This window comes from Myxocyprinus asiaticus, chromosome 29, assembly GCF_019703515.2.
Source record: "Myxocyprinus asiaticus isolate MX2 ecotype Aquarium Trade chromosome 29, UBuf_Myxa_2, whole genome shotgun sequence".
Classification (NCBI taxonomy): Eukaryota; Metazoa; Chordata; class Actinopteri; order Cypriniformes; family Catostomidae; genus Myxocyprinus; species Myxocyprinus asiaticus.
This window is the reverse complement of record NC_059372.1, coordinates 39,786,495-39,808,324: the sequence shown is the minus strand read 5'-3', so window position 1 is coordinate 39,808,324 and position 21,830 is coordinate 39,786,495. Positions and strand designations below refer to the sequence as shown.

At 35.0% G+C, this 21,830-nt stretch overlaps 1 protein-coding gene across 1 annotated transcript in view; it reads left to right on the top strand.

Moving 5' to 3' along the window:
* Positions 1 to 21,830, top strand: part of LOC127419658 (dystrophin-like) — a 375,384-nt gene that overhangs the window by 321,841 nt on the left and 31,713 nt on the right. The window contains exons 67-69 of the mRNA XM_051661226.1: positions 1,438 to 1,604; positions 7,586 to 7,697; positions 17,571 to 17,707. Of these exons, the coding sequence (XP_051517186.1) occupies positions 1,438 to 1,604; positions 7,586 to 7,697; positions 17,571 to 17,707 (416 nt within the window). The remainder of the gene's footprint in view (positions 1 to 1,437; positions 1,605 to 7,585; positions 7,698 to 17,570; positions 17,708 to 21,830) is intronic.

The window sequence follows — 21,830 nt, the reverse complement described above, 5'->3', positions numbered from 1 at the left end:
AAATGCCTTAGAGGGACATCACTGCCACATCTTAGAGCAAACAGGAAATAATGGATAGGTGTGATTGTTAAAGCACGATGACTCATTAGGACAGAGAGTTGAGAGACATGGATGATGAAAGACACATGAGTGAAAGGTTGACAGACAGACAGGACAGTGTCTCACCTGAAGCCATTCAAAAGTCCTTCAATACTGATGGATGGATCCATGCAAACAACATTCAGTCTCTCTTGCTTTCTTGTCTTCTTGCTGCTTGAGGTTCTGGCGTGTTTTGTGCGGTCATGGCTCAGAGGTCAGAGCTGTGTGTGATGTTATCACAGCGCAAACCTCCAGATAACTATTGTCATAGAGGCTGTGTGCGTGTGTGTGTGTGTGTGTGTGTGTGTATGTCTCTGTCCCTCAAGTGACTAAATTGTTTGTCGTGCTAAGTGACATTTAACGAATCTGTCTGCAGTGCATTTAGCCACTGACATCACTGCTAAGAATGTTGTTTTTATCAAGGACATCAGAAGAATTCATACCAAAATTGGTTTTCAGTGTATTATTTGTCAAATTGTTTATTTACTATAATTAAAATATGGGAATTTGTCCTCCATTGTTAATGTTCTGGGTTCAAAACACGTTGTGATGCCTGTTGTTGAATACCACAAAAGATTATTTGACTCGTCTCTCAGTTTGCAAAAACAAACACAAATCTGTAAAAATGTTAACTGTAATGCACTTACAATTGAAGGCGGTGCACCGCAGTATCTGATTATCAAGTAATTCATTATTGTAATCTAAACTGTTTTAGTCAAAAAGTAGTTACAAATTACATTTTAAATTATTGTAATCCGATTACAGTGAATTACTATTTTTACTGAATTACTTTGTGTTTGAGAAAGTAACTTAAAAGTAAAGTAATACTGTAAGTAATCTGATTGCTTTTCAATTATGTAATCAGAAATGTAATCTGGTTACATTTCAGAGAATTAATTAGTCATGTGTAATGGATTACTTTTTTGAGTAACTTGCCCAACACTGTCACTGTTACAGATTGATTTTTTTGCCCTAAAAATAGTGTGGAATCATAAATGTTTCTTCATTTTATAACAACGTTTCTTTGTTTTACACTTAGTCACAATCCTAAAACATTCTGTTTATTTCCAAGTATAAATTAGATTTTGACTCTGAGATTTCCAATGTGGACTCGAAGTTTTGAAGCCCACTGTAGTTCTCTGAACACTCCATTTTCATTCTAATATTTATGAGGCTGTTATATCTCTATAAAAGCAGCCATGCGATTGACACATCATTTATGGTGTTTTAGTGGGAAATTGTTCTGGCTGTCGTCTTGATTTCAGACGTGCTGCATTGTTTGAGTTACTCTCCCATGATGTTTATGGGATTTCTGAAATCCTTCTCTGATTGGCTGCTTGTGTATATCTTTGTTCTCAGGTGACCAATAAGGTAGAGCTGGAACCGAGGCACTTCATTGATTGGATGAGGCTGGAGCCTCAGTCTATGGTGTGGCTTCCTGTCCTGCACAGAGTGGCGGCAGCAGAAACGGCCAAACATCAGGCCAAGTGCAATATCTGTAAAGAGTTCCCTATCGTCGGTTTCAGGTATAGTATATATGCGCCAGTGTTTGGGAGTAGTAAACTAAAAGCAGAGATGCAACTAACTTAAATACATTTTTACAGTAGTGTAACAAGCTTCATTTTCCAATGAGTAGTACTTTAGTGTCACAAAACACTGCATTTTACACATTGTATTGTGAATGCAGCATTGAGTTGAGGGAGTAAACAAACACACTCACCTCAACCATCTTCTCTCTCTCATGTAGTGCTGGGAAACCAAATCATTTAAGTTCATGTAAATGAACTGGTTAAAATAAAGATTCCCTTATAATTAGTATCTATGGGTGTAAATAAGCTGGCTTCAAAAACTGCTTTTGTTTTGTTCCCAATCATGTCAGTTGTATCTGTTGATCCGACAAAGCAATCAAAAGTTATAGCACTACAAAAATCCAAAAACATCTCCATGTGTCCAAAAGCCTCTCCAAACAAATAAAACATAATAATTGTACATAAGAACTAATTACACATGCAATCACAACAATGACTAAAGGTATGCATATCATGGAGACATGATTTTAGTAATGAGATTTCACAGAATGAGTGCCTTTTGACTCAATGAGTCTGCGTCATTGAGTTTGTGTCATTTACTTTGCGCCATCTCCTGGTGGTCATATGTAACATTGTGCTTTGTGTGGATTATCTAATGAACTATATGCATCAGATTACCTTGTGTGTGGGCTCGTTTGAAAGATAATCACCTCCTCTTAGTGATGGTAATATTTTATGTTCTGTTTATTTTTCGTAAAAGTATAAGTGAAAATGTGGCATATATAAGCAACACCAACATAATTGTCAAAGACATATACTTAGCTATTACTCGCCATATTTTGTCTGTGAGTAAAACAAATAGGCTGGTTGTATTCTACTGTTTGAGAGCTTTCCAACAACATATGACACATGGCTATTTGATCAGTTTGATTTTTACTGATTGCAATAATGTGCAATTCTTTTTAATAAATGATCAAAATAGAACACTTCTGATTTGTCTATAAATTTAAAAGAACTTGTTCAGTTTTGGTCATAATGCCTGCATGCATTGGAAAGTAGAGCTTCTAAGCTTTCTAACGATACCTAATTTGTGTTGGTCAAGACTGTAGTTGTTACTTTTTTGACAATTATTTGTTTTCTCTCTGGCCCATCTTAGCTTAAAGGGTTCATACAAATTAGCTATAAAAAATAGATTAGTGTTTAGTGTTTTAGATTAGTGTTTTAGATTTAAATTAGTGTATATTAAGTATACATTTATGTTCAATTTCACCCTTTTTGTTTAACCCTTATGAAAATGTACCATGGGTTTACCATGGATAATTTTGTAGTTACTTGGGTTTTACTACAAATACCATGGTTAAACTATTGTAACTGTTGTGAAACCATGGTTAATTTTCATTAGGGAATGTAACTCTATTTAAATAAGTAACTATTAGGTTATATTATTGCATAATTAAATAATATCATCCGATTGTTAGAAGTCTAAAAATATTTTCTTCTTTAATTAGCTTCAACACATTTAGCTGCTACTTGTTAGTAGCTTGTAGTGTGTAGCATACTACTTTTTTTAAAAGAAGAGCTTGACTGTAATATATTAAGTTAGCTTGGGAAGCTACACTTTCAAAGTAGCTTCCCCAACACTGTTATTTGCACGTCTGTTATTGAAAATTATGCCAAATATAAAAACTAGTAGGGAATTTTTTTTTCTTAACTAATATAAAAACAGCTAAAAACAGGTTTTTCAAAAGAGCATAAACTAAATCAAATCTATATATGTGCACAAAATTACAATCAAAAAATTACTTACAATTTTTGTATTTTCAGTAAATGGTGTATGGTCTGTTTTAATGAATTCCTCAAGGATGACTTTAGTCTATCTGTGTTTTCTGTCAAGAAGAAAACTGGCCAATTAGATGGGTTAAACAACCAATCACAATTCACTTGTTGCATTTTCTAATAAAGCATGTCATCATAGGCAGATGGAACAATTTGTGATGCTTAAATATAGGGGATGAAAACAAATACTGAAACAAAAAAACTAACCTAAAAAGTCATTTTCCAAAGATACAAAATCAAAACTGTTTCTGAACAATAAAAACTAAAGATAAACTGAAATTGAAAATGCATTAGGAAATAAAAATAAAAGCTAATGAAATCAAAACTTGAATATCCCTGATACACACACACACACACAACAGCATTATCATGTAAATTGCAAATATCTGTAAGGTTGCCTTATTGTTGAATGCAGGTAGAGTTCTAAACAATAGACGAAGTGTAATATCTGCTCAGATCTGACAGATTTAACACACACACAAACGCACATGAATGCGTCCAGTGCTGTCTGGGAGAGGAAAGGTTAGATTCACTCCTGAGGCCCAGCATTCATCTAAATGTCAGCATGTGATGAATACGATGGAGGGAGAGACCGGAGAAAGAAATTATGGGAGAAAAAGAGAGGACAGCCATACATGCAGTGCTGTTCACTCTGCTCTCTGATCAGCTCTGTCATTTGACAGTTCTTAAAGTTCAGCTGTAAATTAGGGCTGCCAAAGCTAATGCGTTATTGTTGAGATTAATAAACCTGTTAACCTGAAACCTCCTTTTAAACACAAACCCAAGAAATGACATACCCAAAATAAAACTGTTGCAGTTCATAAAGCCTTTGGATTACAGGCACAGTTGTGGTCCCTTTTGAAAGAAGACACAACAAGTTTTTTTCCAAAGTCATATTAAAGTCACAGTGAAAAATAGTAAGAAAAGCTCAAATTATTTATTGTACAGTACAGTAATCATTAATATATTTGCATAAAATGAAAAAAGTGACACTTTGTTTCACACCATTAATTAAGGAATAATTGAACACAGACCATTGAATTTTTATTTTTATTTAGTATTAATTGATGATGTAGGTTGTATGGCTCTTTGAAGTTATGTCAGTTTAAATCTTTTCAGAAAAAAACATGGCAAAGTGATACGGAACTGGAATGCATTCAACAAACCTGGCACTACTTCACATCTATGAAGTTATAGAAAATTATACAACACCTTAAGACGTCTGTCAACCAATCAGAATCAAGAATTTAACAATGCTGTGTTATATATTAAATACACACAACAATCCTGTAACCGGACTCTCATTTTTTTTTTTAAACGTTTTATATTTTATTTACTTAATTATGTATAACTGTAAATCAATGCATTCATTATACATACTTTAATGGAACTTTAAACATTAGTAATTTATCCTCGTGTACACAAGTGTGGACGTTGTATTTTGGCTTCACTATTCGCAACACTTAATTTAAATTCATTTAAACCAACTGATCTCAGTTCAGGAGACTCTGTGCTGTCAGTAAAGGGTTAAAGACGTACGGAGTCATGTGACTAAACAACATGTCGCCAACCACAGCGTAGTTTTTGGGAGAAACTGCAACAAAACTCCATCTGGTAAGAAACCTAATTACGTTTTTACACTGAAACCTGTTTGAGTCAAATGATTAGAGTCTCTAGATTCATCCGATATGCCATTTTTTAAATTTGAGCGATTTATCGCAAAACTCCACACTGCTAAACACAATGTACACTAATGTGTGCTCAAATGCATTTTTTCCTTAGTAATCCTCTATTTACTATGCATTATAACATGGAGAATCAATGGGTTCATCCAAAAGCACACTGGAGGTTAAGTTATTCACTAAATAGGGAGCAAGGGAACAAGTGCATTCAATCCAAACTTCCTACCAAAAGTTCAGTTTCAGGCTGCAGATGATGTTTGGACCACTCAACATGTTAGCCAGACATTTTTGTTTTTAGGTGCTACCGGTTACAAATCAAAAAGGGAGATGGAAAATGCCCTCGCAAGTTATTATCATTGCATAGGGTTGTTTTCTTACCTTAAAAATTAACCAAATATGTGAATTCAACTGTGAATATTTTAAAAGTTAAAAAAAATATCTGTTGATATGCAAAATTCATAATTGAAGATGATTTCATTAAATTAATAAACAATTGTCATAATTGTAATTTTTTGATAGCCCTACTCCAGACATTAATGCTAGCCTTGTAAACACATACAGCACTGTAAACACAGGGTAAAACATGCTGATCAACACATTTTTAGTCTCAGAGTTTATGGAATATTGTCTGTAACTGTAGTGTACACTGTACACAAGGTGGGTGATGAATTGTGTATTAGTTATCAACACCTGTCTCTATGGAGTATTTTAAACTGCCACTGTGTGCTGTTGTCACTATAGGGGGTGACCTGCTCAAATGTCATAGATGCATACATTACGGCCATGTATTATCAAGAGCAACAGGCTCTTTTAGCATATTTAGATTCACTCACTAAGTCACACTAACAGCCTCCACCTCCTCAGACCTGACCGCTTCACGCTTCATGTTTCTGAGATGCTTCTCTGAGGCAGAACTCACTGGTGAGATTCAATTGAACATTTGACAGAAGAGAAACGGACTGTGTTCTGTCAGTGATGGATAGCAGAGAGGAGGACTAAATAGAATGAGACAGTGGAACAGAGTGAAAGAGCATCAGAATCAGTCAAACTGGAGCTATTGCGGCCTTTAAAAGAACTTTTCATGGTAGTTGATAAGTCTTTCCGCGCAAATGCCATGCAAATTATAATAATTGTTTAACAGATTAAAAGCTGGTATTTATGAAAGTAGTAAGCCACAAAAGGTTGTTTTACGGTGACTTTATCATGGTTAAAAACCACAATGTGAAGTACTCTGGTGAACTATATTTTAAAATATATATAAGATTTTCTTTTTTCTTTTTTACATTGGGACATTGCTTTCATCACAACTAAGCGATTTACTGCAAGCTGATTTTAATTAAAAATATATATATTATTACAGTATTATTACAGATAGTTTTTCTCTTTACTGGAATCAGTATTTTGGTCCTTCAAAAAAATTTATTCTATTAAAAATTGCCTCCATATCAGCATTTTACAACAGCTTGAAACACATCAAATCCAGTCAGAACAATTACTTTATCAACTTTTCGCAAAAAAAAAAAAAATCCAAAATCCCCTCCATACTCAATTTAAATTTATATGAAGAAAATCTGTTGAATATAAATTATTTTAAACATTGTTTTATTGATGTTATTGAATCAAGCAAGGTGTAACTAGAGTAAGTGAGTATTCCGGAGTTTATTCAAAAATTTAGTACAGAGAGGCTTATAGCTGGAGATAGTGCTACTGCGTAAAATCACGGGGCTTTGGAATGAAGGATTTTAAAGGAATACTTTCACCCAAAATGAAAGTTCTGTCATCATTTACTCACCCTCATGTTGTTCCAAACCTTATGATTTTCTTTCTTCCATAAAGAAGTTTAGCAGAATGTCCTGGCCACTCTGTCCCATGACAGTGAATGAGGATGTTGATCTCCAAAAAAGACAAAAAAGCTCCATAAAACTAAGCTATCATATGGTTCTGAAGCCATATGATAGCTTTGTGTGAAGAACAGACAGAAATTTAAATCATTATTTGCTGATAATCTTGTCCTCCACCTTAACTCTGCAAATTTTAACACTTATAGTTTGGTCTGTTCCACACAAAGCTACTGTGTGGCTTTGGGGTATAGCACATGAGTCGTATGAAATACTTCTATGATATTATTACCAGTGTCAGAAATTAACCTTTTTATTAAGGAGCAATATTGGCCCCCTGGAATTAATTTTAAGAGGCATTTTTACCTTTATATATTTTTTTCTAACCATATTAAAACAAACTGTATGTCATCCTTTTATGTAAAATACTTTTAATCAGTTAATTCAAATACATTTTCAATCTTGAGATATTAGGTTGTTATCTATAAAATTAAATCGGCGTCGATTCATATTTTTTATGATAATATTGACTGGCCAAATATTAACTTAAGAATGAGTGGATAGATGCATTTTATCACTGATTCTCAGTATTCTCTCTCTCTCTCTCTCTCTCTCTCTGCAGATATCGCAGTCTGAAGCACTTCAACTATGATGTGTGTCAGAGTTGTTTCTTCTCTGGTCGGACTGCAAAGGGTCATAAACTGAACTACCCCATGGTGGAGTACTGCACACCAGTGAGTTATTGATACTTGAACATCATCCAAACCCCTCTCCCAAATCACACTGTCTTTCAAATCACAACATGCATAATGTCACTTCTACATTGGAGCTCATTACAGAGAAATCTGCTATGAAATACGACATTACAGTTGAAATTTAGTGGTATAGGGACAGCTCTGTTCCAAAACCTAGTAAGGCTCCTTGCAGTTTATAGCCTACATAGACAGCTACTTTCTAAGTCAGCATCCTAACTTAAATAAAACCTCATAAGTAATTGTTTTGAGAGATTTCTCAAACAAATAGTGCCCCTAACATGACAGACTCAACTCACAATTGATTTCTAGGAATGTCCTGATACCATTTTTGGTACGAGTACAAGTACGAGTACCAATACTTCCTTTTCGGTACTTGCAGATACCGATACCTGATATATCATCCGTTTCTTTTCATTGTATCATCAAAATGGGATCATAATTAATTAATTAATTAAAACTGTAAACAAATGGAAATAGAACAATTAATTTTCAACAATGTTGTATTATTTTTATCAAATGAATTGATTTTATACAAAACCTCACATATTGATTGAATATACAGTTGTCCTCAAAAGTTTGCATACACTGGCAGAAATTGTGACATTTTGGCATTGATTTTGAAAATATGACTGATCATGCAAAAAACTATCTTTTATTTAAGGATAGTGATCATATGAAGCCATTTATCATCAAATACTTGTTTGACTACTTTTTAAATCATAATGTTAACAAAAATCACCCAAATGGCCCTAATCAAAAGTTTACATACCCTTGAATGTTTGGCCTTGTTACAGACACACAAGGTGACACACACAGGTTTAAATGTCAATTAAAGGTTAATTTCCCACACCTGTGGCTTTTTAAATTGCAATTAGTGTCTGTGTATAAATAGTCAATGAGTTTGTTAGCTCTCACGTGGATGCACTGAGCAGGCTAGATACTGAGCCATGGGGAGCAGAAAAGAACTGTCAAAAGACCTGCGTAACAAGGTAATGGAACTTTATAAAGATGGAAGAGGATATAAAAAGATATCCAAAGCCTTGAAAATGTCAGTCAGTACTGTTCAATCACTTATTAAGAAGTGGAAAATTCGGGGATCTCTTGATACCAAGCCAAGGTCAGGTAGACCAAGAAAGATTTCAGCCACAACTGCCAGAAGAATTGTTCGGGATACAAAGAAAAACCCACAGGTAACCTCAGGAGAAATACAGGCTGCTCTGGAAAAAGACGGTGTGGTTGTTTCAAGGAGCACAATACGACAATAATTGAACAAAAATGAGCTGCATGGTCGAGTTGCCAGAAAGAAGCCTTTACTGTGCCAATGCCACAAAAAAGCCCGGTTACAATATACCCGACAACACTTTGACACGCCTCACAGCTTCTGGCACACTGTAATTTGGAGTGATGAGACCAAAATAGAGCTTTATGGTCACAACCATAAGCGCAATGTTTGGTGAGGGGTCAACAAGTATTTTGCTCCTTGAAACAACCACGCCGTCCTTTTCCAGAGCAGCCTGTATTTCTCCTGATGTTACCTGTGGGTTTTTCCTTGTATCCTGAACAATTCTTCTGGCAGTTGTGGCTGAAATCTTTCTTGGTCAGTCCTATTTTCAAAATCAATTAAAAAATTTCTGCCAGGGTATGCAAACTTTTGAGCACAACTGTAAGTATTATTGGTTTATTATTATTATTATTATTATTATTAGTGTTACAGTGAATATTAAATAACTATACAGTAGTGATATATTTCTGTCGTTCTTTTTTTTCATTTAAATTGAGCTTTTATGTTGACGAAAGGTTTTATTTTGGAGTGAAGCCTTTTCAGTTCAAGTTTTTGATGGTAGTTTCTCATCTCCGGAAAAGCAGGTCGATACGTGACCCTATGTGATTATTAAACCGCAGCTATTTAATTAAATAAATATGTAGTCTGTAAGTGCTGCTTGCTACATAGTGATTTAGTGCTCTGCTCACTGTCATCTGCTATAAACAGAGCGTGTGATGCACATGATGGCGTTTTAGAGCTCCTTAGTATGAGCAGCCGGCTTAACATTTACATTCAAACAAGATCTTTTTACTCTGAAGCACGCAGCACATGCAAACTATTTATTTATCTCATTAAATCACAGTCTTTGCGGTTTAACAATTACAAAAGGACATAATATGATTTTAATTTGTGCGCTGAATGTTTATGGAATGACATTTGTATGTCAGATGGTATCGGTTTTTGGTATCGGAGCATTTATACAAGAATTAGTACATGTACATTAGCGCAGAATCAGACCGTATACTAGTATCGGTATTGGGACATCGCTATTGATTTCAGTAGAGTTTGTTGTTATCATGTTGCTAAGCTAACAATGTGATACTCTAAAAATAAAAATCATAGCACACACAAATATTAGGTAAAATAGTACATTTCCACAACTATTTTTATTGATACATTTTAGCATTGAATGAAGTACAATTAAACACGAGCAAGAGTGCTGTTGCACTGAATATCAGCACGCCTAGGCTAATCAACACAATAGCGATTTTGATGTTGCTTATATGCTTGTCTTAGTGCAGTCAGGGATTTCCTTCTCTGCAAAGGATACTTGCTATGCAGCCTTATTTGGCAAACACAAAGTATCTAAGGAGGCAATATAATTATGTTACCTACCTTTTGGAAGAGCCTTCACATCGGGAGGGCTCTTGTTATACCTTACAATGCTGCCTTTCGTAGGCAGCTCACTAGGTTTTGTTATGGAGCCTATGTGTTAACTTTGTTTCACACACAGAAATGATACAGACTGTATTTTTTATTCAATCTGAAACTATAATGTGTATTGTCACTGAGCCGAAGCTCATGGTGCGAGAGTAATGGCGAAGGCGCTTTGGGCGAGAAAGAGAGTAGTTAAAACTCAGGAGGGCTTGATCTAGTATCGTCACAGCCAGGAATTCTTCCCACCTTCACAACAGGAGCTGGAAATTTAAAGTGTTCAATTCGACAGTTGTATTTCAGACCGTGAAATTGAAAAGGCGCCACCGTAATCGATCAGCGTGACAAAAGTTCATGGGGTAAACAAATTTCCTTTTGCTCTCTTCGATTCTGTGTGCAAATTCAGAGAAATTAGACTGAATAATGAGACAATTTGAAAGCCGTTTCACATTGAGCGCTTGTGCGAAAAGTTAGAAATGTGGCACTTGGACTGATTGATTCGTCACACTTTGAATAACTATTATTTTCTTCTGTATGAGGCAGCAGTGCACCTTTAAAAGTGCAGCTGATAAGTTGTAGATGGTTTATTGACCATTCTTGACACTTGAAATAGTAAACCAAATATGTGAAATTCTATCATCACCATTTACTCATGTCTTTACAAACCTTTCCATCTTGCATGGGAAAATGAGAAGTTTAGTAGAAAGTTCACACTGTTCTTTTCCATACAATAAAACCATAGAGTGACCAATAGCTTTCAAGCTTGCACTATATATATCTAGTCATTTGAAGTCATACGATACCTTTTTGTGAGGAACACACTGAAATTTAAGGTTGGAAAAAAAAAAAAGAGTCCCCTTCCCTGGAGCTCTCAAAATATCATTTGCAAATGTGCATATTCATTCAAGTCATACAGGTTTATAATCCCTTATGGGCTTATTGAAATAGTTCAATAGAATATGAGCACCAGCAGCTGTGAAATGCTCAGATACCTGCATACTCGCAGGAAACAAAATGCATTTCATTTCCTGTCAAATCGATGTGTCCCAGATCCCCCTGTACAAACAAACACACACATTGAACGCCACAGCCATATCTATAAAACACATTTACTTTCATTTCAACAGCAAATATTATCCTGAACATTCAGAGAGCAGAAGATCAATATTGAACGGATTAGGCTGTTTGAGGCTCTCGGTAGGGCTGTTACACTGTTATTGCTTTTTCATTGTGGTGATATTGTGTTTATGAGTTGTGAGGTACATAGAGGATCTTATAGGCCGGTGTCAGAGTAATTGAGTGATTTGTGTGTTGTGGTTCACTCCCACTCAGCCATAGTGAATTTTAAAGAATTTGACTGAACTCGTATGATTTTCTTTCTTTCGTGAATGAATTTCTGTGTTAATGTTCAAAAGATCATTCTTACTTGAATTTGTACTTCCAAATAAGAAAATAAATGGACATATAATTTTTATTTGAGTTGAAATTATTTTATTATGTGAAATATTACATTATATTTCATTACATCATATATCATTTTGGGACTTAAGGACATTGAACCTCCCATTTCTCATTACCGCATCTGGATGCTTTACTTTTACTATTCTCATTGTTTTCAATGGAATTCTCATTACCGCAATACAGTTTTCTTAACCCTATAACGCTGTATCAGATATGATACACAATGTTTGATGGCTCCTGTTTCACTCTGTTCAAGCTGACGAGCCAAACGACCTATGGTACATACGTTTCACATGTTTATGGCATCATCTAGTGGTTATTTGTGAAAAAATTGGTTTCAGTATTTATATTGATCCATTTAAAATGGTGGCGGATATGCGTGAAAAGTAACTCTTATGTTGGGATAAATTACAACTTATTTTAACAAAGTAAAAGTGACAGTAATGATTATATTGTAACTTATATTTTAAAACGAGTATTTGTCATGGCCAAACTCTCAAATATTTGGTATCTCTGAAAAGCCCAGGGAGTCCTCTGATAATACCCCAAGATATACCACTGTAGCATGTATAGGCTAAGAAAAACAAATTTCATAGTTACAAATGTCCTACACAAAAATGAACTGCTGGGCCTCAGGAGGATACATAAAAAATAAAAAATGTGCAACATTTTTATTTTTTTTTATTTTTTATGATTTCTTTTTGTAGTTTGTCTAATGGTACAAAAAACAATAAAAAAAAAAAAAAAACAGCTTAATAATTTTTTTTTTTTTAATTTTCTGTCAATTCTTTCATATGTCAGGCTTTACAGGTTTAATCAAAATCAGCAAAAATGAATAGGGTTAATTACTATGATGTATAACAACTTCACAATTCACATAACATACCATTTTATATGTTGCGGTAGTGAGAATATCATAATGGCCATCTTTTTTAGGCAATGCGGTAATGAGAATTGGGGGCTAAATTATGTGGAACTGTTATTAAACAATATCATAATGTAAAAAATCTTAATAGCTTTTGGGATTTGTGACAGTCACCCAGGTGTGTAGGAAAAATTAGTTGCCTGGGACAACAGTCAATTATGCAATTTAACGGTGTTTATAAAAATATTTAGCCATCGAATGCCGTATATTTACTAGTCACAATCAAGTTTTCCAGAGAGCCACATAATAGAGTGCAACCGTCTGGTTCTGGAAGTAAAAATTGCATTCAGTAATTGATTTTCAACTATAACTTTTAAACCTTCAAAGACAGACCTACCGTAATGAAATGAAAAAGTAATAATATTATTAATAATGAATTAATTTAGCTTTTTTAGCTAAAATCAGGCTAAAGCAGTGTATTTTTCAGGTTTGGTCTGGCTAAACAGGACTAGACAGAAGCTGTCTGTAATGCATGGGCTGTTTATATCCTTGTTTCAGTTGGTCTCCTAGTCAGCAGAAGAGATAAGATTTCCATAGTGAATACATGTAGATTAGGTGTGCAGATGAAAAAGCCTGGATTGGCATATGTGTACCAGACTGAAACACCTCTCAGCTCAGTAGAAAATTGAGGGGGAAAAAATGGATCAGTTTTGGGTCTGTGGGGACCTGAATGTGTGTGAGAGAGAGCAAGAGAAAAGGTCTTCTGATTGTCTCACTAGCTCTACATGCTGTCATTATACTGCATTTCACATGCACTAGCCTAAAAAGTGTGTTCTTACATGTGTGTGTGTTGCTCGTTCCAGTGAACTCCCCTGCTATTAATTTTATTCTCTTCTAAAAATAAAAGAGTGGAAAGTTGTCTTTTCAGGTCAGAGATATGTTGCAAATTCCCTTCTGTTAGTAAAGCTGAAGCCTTACAAGAGACGAGCTTACAGGTTTGGCTATACTTGTTAGTGCCAGCTTTTCTTCACTTGTTAAAAAGGCTCATAAATCGGCCAAATCGTGTTTGGCTTCAAATCCACTGATATTAACAGGTTTGTGTTTGGGTAAAGTTTAGGCGTCGGTTTAGGGTATAGAAAATATCATTAGCTCGGTTTAAAAAACATTTAATTTATGAAATGTCCTCACCAACATAGTCAAACAAATGTGTATGTATCATCAAACTAGCATGGTGATTGGAGGGGGTTGCTATTGAGTTGCTAAATTGTCCTAAGTGGTTTTAGTGCATTGCTAGGTGATTGCTAGGGTGGTCTAGGTAGCAGTGGTGGAAAGAGTACTGATTTTGTTTTTTTTTGTTTTTTGTTTTTTTACTCAAGTAAAAGTACTGCTGCTGAAGAAATAATTCATTTGAGTACAAGTAGAAGTACTAAGTAATATTATGACACAAGTAAGAGTAAATAAGTAGCTTGCCGAAAAACTACTCAAGTAACTACATTACAAGTTACTTCATGAAAATTATATTATATATGCACTGATATATATCTGGAAGCTGGTGTTGAGTGGGTAGAATTCAATGAAGCTGTCAGCTGAGGACATGTGAGGTGTCTATTTCTCAAAATAGAGACTCTGATGTACTTATCCTCTTGTTTAGTTGTACATCTGGCCTCAACATCTCTTTCTGTCCTTGTTAGAACAGTTGTCCTTTATCTTTGAAGACTGTAGTGTGCAACTTTGTATAAAATCTTCAGTTTTTTGGCAATTTCAAGCATTGTATAGCCTTCATTCCTCAAAACAATGATTGACTGACGAGTTTCTAGAGAAAGCTGTTTCTTTTTTGCCATTTTTGACCTGATATTGACCTTAAGACATGCCAGTCTATTGCATACTGTGGCAACTCAAAAATAAACACAAAGACAATGTTAAGCTTCATTTAACGAACAACTTTCAACTGTTTTTGATATGATGACAAGTGATTTTCTAGTACCAAATTAGCAATTTACATGATTACTCAAGGATAAGGTGTTGGAGTGATGGCTGCTGGAAATGGGGCCTGTCTAGATTTGATCAAAAATTATTTTTTCAAATAGTGATGGTGCTGTTTTTTACATCAGTAATGTCCTGACTATATCATATAAATCTGTACATTATTCCAAACTATTGGCCGCCAGTGTAGTATATGCACTTCCATTTTTAGAACACAGATACATTTTTGTTTTTAAAAGAAACTTATACTTCCTTTCACCAAGGATGCATTAAATTGATCAAAAATACTGTCAAAATCATTAATTGCCAGTTATTATTATTATGGTTTGAAATAATTTTTTTATGTGATATTTATTCCATTTTTTTTTTTTTTTACCCATGATGGCAAACATATACTGTGTCACCTATTCCTTAAAAAATCATTCTAAAGTGCTAATTTGGTACTCAAGAAATTTTTCTTATTATTAGAACAATTGAAAATGTTTGCACTACCATGTAGAAATTACAGTGCAGTGTGTTTTTTCCCCATTTGCTGAGGTATTGAGTTCTTACAAGTTGATATACACTTGCAAGTCAAATTTTGGTTTTAAAAATAGGCAAAAAGAAACTCATTTCTCCTGAAATTCTATTTTCTCCTAAAGTCTATTGTTTTAGAGAGATGAAGGCTATTCCATGCCTTACTGTTTTGAAAAAAGAATCTCTAACCAGGATAGAGAGAGAAGTGGATGGCCCAGATGCACAACAAAAAGACAAGTAAATCACAGTCTCTTGAGAAACAGACTCCTCACAGGTCTTAAACTAGCAGCTTCTAAATGCCAAAGACCTGCATTGCTGCAAGAGGATTATTGGTCAAACAGAAAATGTTAAGAGTACAACATTTATTTAAATAGAAATAGCCATTTGTAACATTCTAAATGTCTCTAAATCATCTCTAAGCTACATAATGTGCATTGTGACTGAAACACATTCCTATTTCAGGTTTATTCTCATTCACGTATTGGATGTCCAATAATTTGGCTATTAAGTTAATTTACTTTACAAAACTAATATAACGCAATATCATAGAGGAGGACATTTATCCTCTATGATATTTCAGCAATTATCCAGCTATGGAATGAGATTATTAAGCAAACTTATCAACTCCTACATGCCAACTGAATAAAATATGGCAAAAATAAACATTTTACAGTGTTTAGTGAGAGATATGATTGATTCAAACAAACACTAAAAGTGGTTCTTCTGTATATGTATTATTGTATTACATTTGTAATAATAAAGTCTTAATTAACATTAAGGTTATTTAACATATTGAGATATTATTATTAAGTAAATGGTATCATTTGGTTACATTATGTTTTGAGATTTCTCATACCTTCTTTATGTAACATCCATCCCTTGCACACTTTTGGCCTCTAGCGGGTGAGGCTTTTCAGACAGATAAACAGCAGCACAGGGCAGGGTAGTACAGTACAGCACCTTGAGCGAGAGTGTTACCTGCTAGGACCGTTTATTTTGAACAAGAGGGGCAAACGGTTACGGAATTTAAAGTGGGAGTACAATACTGAACTGATGCAGATTGATAGAAGGAGAGCCCGTCTGTGCATGCGATGGTGCAAGGAACCGGGCGGTGGGAAAAACAATAATGTTCAGTGAAAAATCAAAAGAAGATTGCAATGTATGTAATTGTAACTATATCAGATATTATTAATAAAACATGGGAACTCGTTGCGTGGGCATTTTTTGCCCACAAATTTTGAATTTCAGGGATATTTTTGTCAATTGCTGTGCCATTTTTGCCCCGAGTCCCCTTTCATTTCCGACACTATTGGCATTGTATCTTTCTAAGGTATTTAAAATGTTTTTTTTTTAGATATAGTAGCAAGTAAACAAGATATCCCCACATATATGTCAAACTACATTGTGTTAATGTTTGACACAGTTAAAACATTGTCTACCTTAAAACAAGTGAAGTTTGATCAGTGATTAAATGTGTTCAGACGGTTCCTTCGTACCTGAATGAACAGCTCTTTTCCAGAATAAAGTGAAATCTGCAGAAAATCACAGAATTACAGTTCTCGTATAGTGACAGGGCAGAAAGTCTCGAAGAAGCTATAGAAGAGAAGACACCGGCGGCAGTTTATGCAAGCTGCTGTGCTCATGATGCTGTGCCCTGCGGGCTTCCGTCATGCTGCGCACAGCGTGTTTCAGTTTATAAACAGATTTAGCGCTTATAAATTTCTTCTTCCCAAAAAATCAGATATATTATGTATTTTTTTGTACTTTGTAATTGTGGTGAAAAATAATTTTAGCAAAGTTGAATAATTCATTTTTAATCAACTCCAGTAAAAGTTGAAAAATGTACTCAAGTACTGTAAGGAGAGTAGTTGTAATTCGTTACCTTCCACCTCAGCTAGGTAGTCATTAGGACTTTTCTGGGAATTTTCTGTAATATTCTACTCTCTATATATGACTCAGTTCCCTTCTTAAATGTAAGTCATTAGGGGGGTTTCGGAATATTGGGTCAGACTGCTAGAAAAGTAATGACACACCTTTCTCCACAAACCAGTTTGAAGGTATCATTCACGTCAAACAATGCAGGACAAGTTACATGTTAAAAGTGTAATACTTGGTGTCAGAGGTTTGTTCAAATCCCTAAACTTATGTATGAGCAATATTAATAGTGATGCTTGGCTTTGCAAACACCACTAATTATCCAGTGGGTTTTCAGAGATTAGGGATAGGTGGCTCTCAGCCTTTGATGTATTTAAATCACTTTGAGCAATTGGGAATAAAGAAAATCCACAGCCTCTCTAATCCATCATCTCTTTCTCTGCCTAATTTTCAGACCACCTCAGGAGAAGACATGCGAGATTTTACCAAAGTCTTAAAAAACAAATTTCGCTCTAAGAAATATTTTGCGAAGCACCCACGCCTGGGTTACCTGCCTGTCCAGACGGACCTAGAAGGAGACAACATGGAAACGTAAGCATCTTAAAGCAGAATACATGTTCCTATGTGTGTAAATCTGCAATTCCAGTCATTTCAATTTGCATTATCATTATCTGGAAACATGAAATTACATTTCACTGTTATGCCAACGATATTTTGCATATTTCCCCCAAAGCTGATGACATTTCCCAATTCTCCAAATTATATTAATGATATCAAAGACTGGACGGCCAGAATTTTCTTTATACAGTTAAACCATATTTATTTGAGCCTCTACCAGCTGAGAACCAATTTAGTGACTGCGACATGGAGGCTGAAGGTCAAGTTCACCTTTGAGAGCATTTGCTGTTATTGCCATAACATTTATTAGTATACGGCACTGAATGAATACCGACAGGTTGATCAGGACCCCAACACAAAGCAGAGGTTGAATTCAGTGCTTCTGGAGATTCTGCAGTCTCTTTGTTCTCACATGATAACTTTTTATATTTATAATATATATTATTTTATGATTAAGACCGGCTGGCTATACATTAGGTCTCACACTATCATTAACCTAAGAACTTGAGAGGCTGCATTATTTATAACAGCTTAAAACAGTGCCTGATGACTAAATTGGCTATTGCTTAAATCCCAAGTGTGGCTGGTTCTTGAAAATGGAGAGTTACGCAATTTCCACTCCAGTCTTATAACTACACACTACTAAATTCTACCCTTAAGGCACATCTGCTTTCTTGAGTGTGGCCGTTCTCTAAACTTCATGTATTTGAGTCGCTTTGGAAAGAAGCTTTTGCTACATGACAAGGAACTGAAGTTTATCCATTTCTTCAGTTGGTGCTGATTATAAATCCCCAAGAGCAGAGCCGAAATTTCTGCCTGCTCCGCACAGGATTCCTGTCAGTCCATGTTAGCGTGACATTCAGCTGATCTGAGCACTCTGTGATATCAAACCGCTTTACATAACATTTAATTTTTGGGTTCTGAATGGACATGTTGCAGTATGCAATCGCAGGAGTAAAATCCAGTTGCTATTTGTGGCAGCATATCAGCTTTAATGAAGAGTGATGACATATATTCAGCGCTTTTCCCAAGAGCAAAATTAAGCCATACAGTGTTTGGTTTTCTTGAAATTCGATAGCGCCAGGGGACATTGACTGTCTTTTATTGGAGAGCTTGCGTTTGTTGACTCTGTCAGTAATTTACAGAATCCCTCATTACATTGAGCCCAGCACTCTGTACATACTGATACACCAGGTGGGCCATTTAGCTGTTGAGATAACTGAACTGGGTTGGCGTTGACACAGTTCATAATTATTCCTCCTTCACCCTCGTTCATTCTCTCTGTATTCAGCTGGCTTTCCCTCTCATTTCTCGCTTAGTCAAAATGAAATTAAAATTGACCCTATTTACCTTCTTAATACACATTCCCGGTCTTAAAGTGCACAAATGTTTGCCTTCATAATCTTTCAACTTTTTTGCATTACCTCACAATAGCTTTATCCATGTAGCATTTAACCATAAGCATTTATCCCTTATGAAAATTAAGCATGGTTTTACTAACTACAGTAACCAAAGTTAAACTATGGTATTTGTAGTAAAACCGTAACCATGTGACTCCAGCCAGGTCTCCTAAGCAACCAAATTGGCCCGGTTGCTAGGGAGGGTAGAGTCACATGGGGTAACCTCCTCGTGATCGCTATAATGTGGTTCGTTCTCGGTGGGGCATGTGGTGAGTTGAGCGTGGATGTCGCGGTGGATGGCGTGAAGCCTCCACACACGCTATGTCTCCATGGCAACGTGCTCAACAAGCCATGTGATAAGATGCGTGGGTTGACAGTCTCAGACGCGGAGGCAGCTGGGAATCGTCCTCCGCACCCAGATTGAGGCGAATCACTACGCAACCACGAGGACTTAAAAGCGCATTGGGAATTGGGCATTCCAAATTGGGTGAAAATCACAAAAAAAAAAAAAGTAACCACAAAATTGACCATGGTTTTACTACAGTAACAATGTTTTAATCATGATATTCATAGTAAAATCATAGTAGTAATACAGGAAAACCAAAACTATGGTAATAAAAATCCTAATCATTGCAATTAAAAAAAAAACAAAAACATAGCAACACCATGGTTAATTTGTTGTACTCAAGTACCAATTAATTTAACCTTGGTTTCACTATAGTAAAACTGCAGTGACCATGACTGTAGGAACATTTTATTTGTTTTAAATTTGTATTTGTTTTATTTTTTGTAGTAAAAATGTTCTTTTTAAAAACCAAGGTACGTGTATGACAAATTGACAGTGGTGTTACTATAATAAAACAAACCTTTTTTTTTTGGTTGGATGATGGAATTTTGCTACCATAGTTTTGGTTTTCCTGTATTATTACTATGATTTTACTATGAATATCATGGATAGAATATGGTTACTGTAGTAAAACTACTATACAGGTCTGGCTCCATTTTTGGTATGGAACGCCTACTTTTTAAGATCCCATTAATTTTCAATGGATAAAATAAAGCCACGCCATAATTTTATTTATTTTTTTATTTTATTTTTTTGTCTTGTTGAATAGGCTGCTCCACTGCTGCACATAAAATAGTTTGTGAATTCCGTTTTTATGTATCTCATACAGCCTTGCTTAAAAAAAAAAGAAAAAAAAAAAGAGGCTGTTTGTAAGACAATCTCTGCCGTTGTGCCTGAAAGTCTCATCCTAGACCCCTTGTCTCCACATCATCTGACAAAGCTGCATTAGCTGTGAGAAGACCAAAATGCCTCTGTCCTGTGGTGTGACTTACAGACAGTAAAACTAAATGCTTTGTGTATTCATATGCTGAAAAAGCCAAACATGAAATGATCTAACCTTGAATTTCTCATACTGGTATTATGGTCTACTGCATCACCCCATTAGAAGACAAAAAAAATTCACTTTTCCTCACCTTCGAGAAAGAACTGACGTTCACTGGGGTTCTTTAACAGATCAAACTCGTCCCTGTCGAGTCAAAAGAGTGTTTGATCTGTTTGCAATTAGCTGCAATTTTCATTTGAAAAGACACTAAAATGGACTGAAAGTAAATGGAATGGAAGATTGAATTTTAAATCTGATCTTTTTAGTTTTGAGGCTAAATGTCATTCTGCGTGTGTCTGTACAGTATTTATTTCTCTATGTCTGGGATGTACATTGATACTGATTTTATATTTAGTTTGCTAAAACTTTCTGATCACTTTCAGATCAGAGCTAATGTTATCATCCTCCTTTCTTTGTAGAGTGCTCTTGGCAAAAACAGCTTTTGTTATTGTTAAGGGAATAAAATGGTAATTTTTGCAAGGAATTTTATGAATTTCAACAACATGCATTTATTGAAAAGAGAAAAATTAGCTGGTTCTGGGAATCTACTATAAAGTATAAAATCAATGTCATTTATCCTTTCCATAGCATTTATATTTTACTTTTTTTAATTTATTTTTATTTTTTGGTCAAACCAGTGTGTATGTTATGGATCAGGTTAATATGAAAATTTGTTTAAGGTCAAAGGAATAGTTCACCTAAAAATGTCATTCCAAAACCGTATAATTTTCTTTTTTCATAGAATTTTGACGCTGCTCTTTTCAATACAATGAAAGTGAATGAGGTATTTTCTTTTGTGTTCAACAAAAGTAAGAATGGCAAACAGTAGGCGTGTCATAAAATATCGGTACATCGATTATTGATCAGAACCTTATTTTAGCAATATATTTTTGAGGCATCGATATATTAACATTAGCCAACATTTAATTTAGAAGAGTAATTTGCATGCTTTCTAATTCACTCAGTTGGCTTCTGTTGAATGTCTGGCATGATAGCGTTGGGAGACCACAAGGGGGTGTTATAACATATTACTGAAATGGGCTGCAAGGCACAGGTATCACAACATATAACAGGTATTTTAGAGCTCATTGCACAGGTTGCAAACACACATTTACAAAGGTTTTTCTCCTTCGAGAATTAAAGTAACATCGAGTTTTCAGGTTAGTGTATGAAATTAGTTTAACTGCGAAAACTGAACGACTTGAAATTATTATGCAATTTCTCTGTATGTATCTTTGAAGAGGTTTCATTCAAGCCATCAAACAATATAAATGTCTTATAAAAGACATGTAACTGAAAATACATTGT